The sequence below is a fragment of the Myotis davidii genome, unplaced genomic scaffold (genome assembly GCF_000327345.1).
Source record: "Myotis davidii unplaced genomic scaffold, ASM32734v1 scaffold223, whole genome shotgun sequence".
NCBI classification, from domain to species: domain Eukaryota; kingdom Metazoa; phylum Chordata; class Mammalia; order Chiroptera; family Vespertilionidae; genus Myotis; species Myotis davidii.
Window position 1 is genome coordinate 3,358,467 of NW_006294609.1, and position 5,298 is coordinate 3,363,764.

At 49.8% G+C, this 5,298-nt stretch overlaps 1 protein-coding gene across 3 annotated transcripts in view; it reads right to left on the reverse strand.

Annotated features, from left to right (window-relative positions):
* The window catches only part of P2RX4 (purinergic receptor P2X 4), a 20,954-nt gene that overhangs the window by 6,238 nt on the left and 9,418 nt on the right, over positions 1-5,298 (reverse strand). For 2 of the 3 annotated variants that reach the window (XM_015567343.1, XM_015567341.1), the window contains exons 1-2: positions 778-1,022; positions 503-599 (exon numbers count right to left, since the gene is read on the reverse strand). In XM_015567343.1, coding sequence (XP_015422829.1) covers positions 503-599; positions 778-937 — 257 coding nt within the window. In that variant the 5' untranslated portion in view covers positions 938-1,022. The other variant, XM_015567342.1, reaches the window with a different exon arrangement.

The following is a 5,298-nucleotide window of genomic DNA, read 5'->3' on the forward strand; positions in this document are numbered from 1 at the left end:
TCCAGTGCACGTCACAGCGACCGGTCATTCCACCATTTGGTCGATTTGCATATTAGCCTTTTATTATATAGGATAGTCTTCCCAACCCTAAGACAGGCCCAAGGCCAATGGCAAGTCAAACAATGTCACGTGAAGTTGCAGTTAACATTACTGGCTGCCCAACGTGAGGATCGGGGGCTTGTTCTTTGTGAAAAACAGACTTAAGGCATAACTGTTTCCGGTCAGTTATTTGCAACTGACAGAATCCTAACAAAGTAAATCATCTGCTCTCTTATCATGACAAATGCTGGGACCCATCTCGCCAACCCATCTCGCCAACCCATCTCACCACTGATGGTTGCTGACATGTGGTTGAGAACCGCCACCCCAGGGAAGCCTGACTCCACACAGACACCAAGAGCACAAAGCCACACATCGAAGGTGTCACTTAACTCGCCTGCCACCTTCCCTTCGGCCTAAGAACCAAAGTTGGGGGCATTCCCCCCCCTTGGCCAGGACTCACTTTGGCACATTTGAGTCATCCTCCACCGGGCACCAGGCTGCCACCTCACACGTCTTCAGAGTCCCGTTGTAGGGCACGCATCTTCCTGTTGCAACTCCTACAGGGATGAGGGAGACCCAGTCCACAGGTGGTCTCCCGTTTTCTACTTCGGTGAAGTAGAGGGTGGCAGCCCTATCGTGGCACCCTAAGCGGTCAGTCCTGAGCTGTGCCAATTCTGGGGTTTACACAGTGCCCCCAAATTGGAAGTGGAGGAACATGGTTGCCTGAGTCCTTGCCACATCTCTGCTTTGCCAACTGCAGGGCTGGGGCGATGCCAAGCCACAGCACAGGGCAAGATCTGGGATGGCTTCTTAGGTGCCAATGGCAGAGGTGACTGTCGAGAGCCTCCCCAAGGATCATGTGAAGGCATGGGGGAGCGTGGAGGAATTTCTCCATTCTGAGATTCCTCTAGCAGGGGAGCCCCTCAGGGGAGGCGATGTGGTCGGGGGCTGCTGTCTACTGAGGGGTTGCAGTCACATGTTCATACCACTGCTGTGGGTGTTGGTAGAGCCGGCAAGACAGTCGGAGTCTGACTGACACACACTGGTCTTATCTGGAAGCTGAAAGAAGAAGGGGGAGTGAAAACAGGTTCCACGTGGCCAGCCCCGCACACAGCGGGTCCGGGTTGGAGGGGGTGGCACGAGGCCCAAGCTTTTTTCCAAGAAGCTGCCTACCTCAGGGCAGAAGCCTTGGGTCTGGTTCATGGTGACAATGATGTTGGTCATGATGAAGAGGGAGCTTTCCTCCTACAGCGGGGACAGAAGGGAGAGCCCTGCCATGTCACCTTCAGAGGAGCCAAGCAGAGCCGCACAGCCAGACGTTCATTTAACAGGACAGTACCACCCTGGCCGGGTAGGTCAGTTCATTAGAGCCTCATCTCTATACACAGGGGAATCTACAAGGTTGTGGATTCAATACCCGGTCAGGGCACACACAAGAATCAACCAATGAATGCATGAGTAAGTGCAACAACAAATGGATGTTTCTCTCTTTCTCTCTCTTGCCCCGCTTCCTCTCTCTCTCTAAAATCAATACATAAAAATCTTTCTCTCTTTCTCTCTCTGTCTCTCTCTTGCCCCGCTTCCTCTCTTTCTCTAAAATCAATACATAAAAACCAAACAAACAATCACCATTTTGATGCACGACATTCTAAAAACACACTATATATGTCACTGCCTTCTTCTGTACCTTTCAATGCTGATCTCTTTTTTTAAACTCAAGGTCATTAAACAATAAATGCGGAAAACAGGGACTCTAGCCAATACCTGTGCGCTCATGTTCACAGTAGCATTATTCACAATGACCCAAAGGTGGGAACAACGCCAGTGTCCACCGGCAGATGAGTGGATACACAATGGTGGTCTATGCCTATAATTGGAATACTATTCAGCCATGAAGAGGAAGGGCGCACTGACACCTGCTACACCTGGACGAACCTTGAGAACGTGATGCTGAGTGAGAGAAGCCCGGTGCACCAGTCTACGCATACTGTAGGATCCCCCTGCTGTGAAATGTCCAGGAGAGGCAAATTGGTAGAGACAGGAAGCAGACTGGCTCTTGCTGCGGGGTGAGGGGGAGGGTGAACTACAGTGGCTGCTTAATGAGTATGGGGTTTCCTTTGAGGGTGACGAGAATGGTCGGGAGCTAGATTGAGGTGATGGTTGCACAGCATCATGAACGTGCCACATGCCACTGAATTTTTCATTTTGAAATGCTTCATGCCGTGACATGCGAATTTCACCTCAATTTTTTTTTAAAAAAAGTCTATAACCTAAAATGTCTCCTTAATAAGCTTGACTACTGGAGGGAAAAGAGCCAGCAAGTGCCCCATCATCCTCTGCCAAATGGATGATCTCGGGGGACAAATAAAACCACCAAACAAACATTGAAAGGTCTCGAATTTGGCTGGTTTTCTTTCCTAACCGGAATTAAAACAAACAAATCATGCCAGAGGAGACTCAGGCAGGGTCGGCCAGCGACCTTCTCCCTTTCAGATGGCTCTGTTTTGTCCTCATAACTGTGGCGGTGCCAAATGATTCATGTATCAGAGTTTCTAAGAAATTTGTCGGGGATGAGACTGGAGAATTGCTAACAATGACCTCCTAGTACAGTGATGGCGAACCTATGACACGCGTGTCACCTCTGAACTCATTTTTTGGGTTGATTTTTCTTTGTGAAATGGCATTTAAAGATATAAAATAAATATGAAAAATATAAGTCTTTGTTTTACTATGGTTGCAAATATCAAAAAATGTCTATATGTGACACGGCACCAGAGTTAAGTTAGGGTTTTTCAAAATGCTGACACGCCGAGCTCAAAAGGTTCGCCGTCACTGTCCTAGTATAAGGAGTAAAGACGAAGATCCCACAGATTCTGGTTGGGCCTCCCCGTCACTGGGCAGCTTTCAGCAGCTCACACCCCAGAGAAGGGCAGAGTGGGCGCTGGAGCCATCTGGGGGATCAGAGTAATTCAAGTACCCAGGAGTCTGTAGGCATCTCCACCCCCCCAGGTCTGACAAGGTGGTGGGAACTCTGTAATAGCTGGCATCTTCGAGAGAAAGGCCTGGAACAAACCATGTTGGGAGCAGGGAAACGGCCACGGGAGGGGGCACAGGTGTGGCAGGGAGCCCGCGTCTGTCCTGGCACCTGTCGGGTTCCCAGGTGTGCCCTCTGTAAACTCTCGGTGGAGACAGAAGGCCGCCCCTCCACCTCTCCCGGGTTAGACGTGAACAATTCCACGTGGTTTACTTTTTGGTTCCTATCTCTCATCTGAGTTTAGGGAAGTTTCCGTCTGGAAATGAGCCAAGCAAGCGCCAGGCAAACAACTGTTTGTGTTTCAACTTCGGAGAAGCACAAGGATGCCGTGGAAGCTGACGAGGAGCTCCGAGGACCCACTTAGCCCCCATGAGACGGGAGGCCGCCTGGCTGCGTGTTCCTTTCCACTGAGGGGCAGAAGCAGGGGCCGTATCCTTCCTTGGTTCCAATAAACAGGCTGAATGACACTCCCAGGACGGGGCCATGATTTGACAGGAAGCAGACGTCTCTCTGTTGAGACAGGGGCGCGCCAACAGGACCAGCTCCAGCAGCTGAGAATCCCCTGTAAGACCCTCCCATTGAGGAGGCAGCAGGGGAAGGAGCACACTTGCAGAGAGAGTTTCTGAAGTCCCTGCCATGCTCTGAGCCAAGAGTTGATAGCTTATCTGCATTTACCACTCTGGTCACCCCAGCCCATAAGCCATCTGGAGGGCTGCATTGGGGTTTGGCTGTGTGGTGCATGGCCATTTACCAGGGCTGGAGAGAGTCAATATTTAACTTGGAGCTTTGTGGGTTCACAGACTAGAGACAAAGACGCTGTGTCAAATACTTTCTTCCTTTCCCTTCCTTCCGGATGGAGCCCTATGCTTTTCATCTCTGGTTGTTGTTAAAGTTTTTTAAAAATATATATATTTTTTTACTAATTTCAGAGAAGAAGGGAGAGGGAGAGAGAAATAGAAACATCAATGACGAAAGAGAATCATTGATCGGCTGCCTCCTGCACACCCCACGCTGGGGATCAAGCCTGCAACCCGGGCATGTGCCCTGACCAGGAATGGAACCGTGACCTCCTGGTTCATAGGTCGACACTCAACCACTGAGCCACACCAGCTGGGCGCTGCTAAAGTTTTTAATGCTTTCTGAAAAGGTTTGCTTGTGGGTTTACAACCATAAAACAAATATAGAATGTGGAAAGGTGATTCTTCTATCTGAATTTTTCCCCCGGACTTAAAATATCTGCCTTTTCACCTTTCAGGGCTTGAGACAGACTGAGATGCCCGCATGGAAAGCTTCCTGTGTTGAAGCCAGCTGCGGTGTAGAGCTGAAGAAACACAGCCGATTGAGTATTATTACCTCTTAGATTGCAAGCCACAAGGAGATCTGTGCGCACTGATTTATTTCTTGGACTAAAACAAGCAAGCAGTCTGGGCACTGGGGATCTTAGAACGCCGGCCATGCCAATCGTTAATCAAATGTGCAAGGTCAGCAAAGAGCAGGGAGCTAAGGAGAGGCTTCCGCGTTAGACAGGGTCGTCATGGGCAGCTTACCTGAGCTGGAATCACGTAATCGGCCACATCCCAGATCCGGAATCCGAGTTGAGAAGTGTTAGTCACCGTCACGCCCTTGGCTTTGGTAGTAACTGAGCTGACCACAGAGTCCACTTCCTGGTAGCCCTTTTCCCACACAAACACCCACCTATAAGATAAAAGGGGCCACTTGAATGGCCATTAGGACTTGGTGAATCTGCACTGATGCCAGGGAGCCTCTGCTAGCCAGAAGCTGGGAGAACCACGTTCGCTAATTATGTGGCTTTGCAAAAGCCGCCTAACTTTGTGAGGGTGTGGAGAGGGGGGCCCTCCATTTCCGCTTCTGCAAAAGAGGCATAGTAGCACCTAAACCACAGGTGATTTGTGGGAAATTAATAAGATGATGCGAGTAAAGCACTTAGCACAGTGGTCGGCAAAGAGAAAATGATCAGTTAATGCTGTCTTTCTTATTAGACATTTGAGCACTTTAAAACAAATTTTTTTTTATTGATTTCAGAGAAGAAGAAAGGGGGGGAGATAGAAACATCATTGATGAGAGAGAATCATTGATCGGCTGCCTCCTGCACACCCCCTACCGGGGATCGAGCCTGAAACCCAGGCATGTGCCCTTGACTGAAATGGAACCTGGGACCCTTCAGTCCACAGGCCGACGCTCTATCCACTGAGCTAAACCCG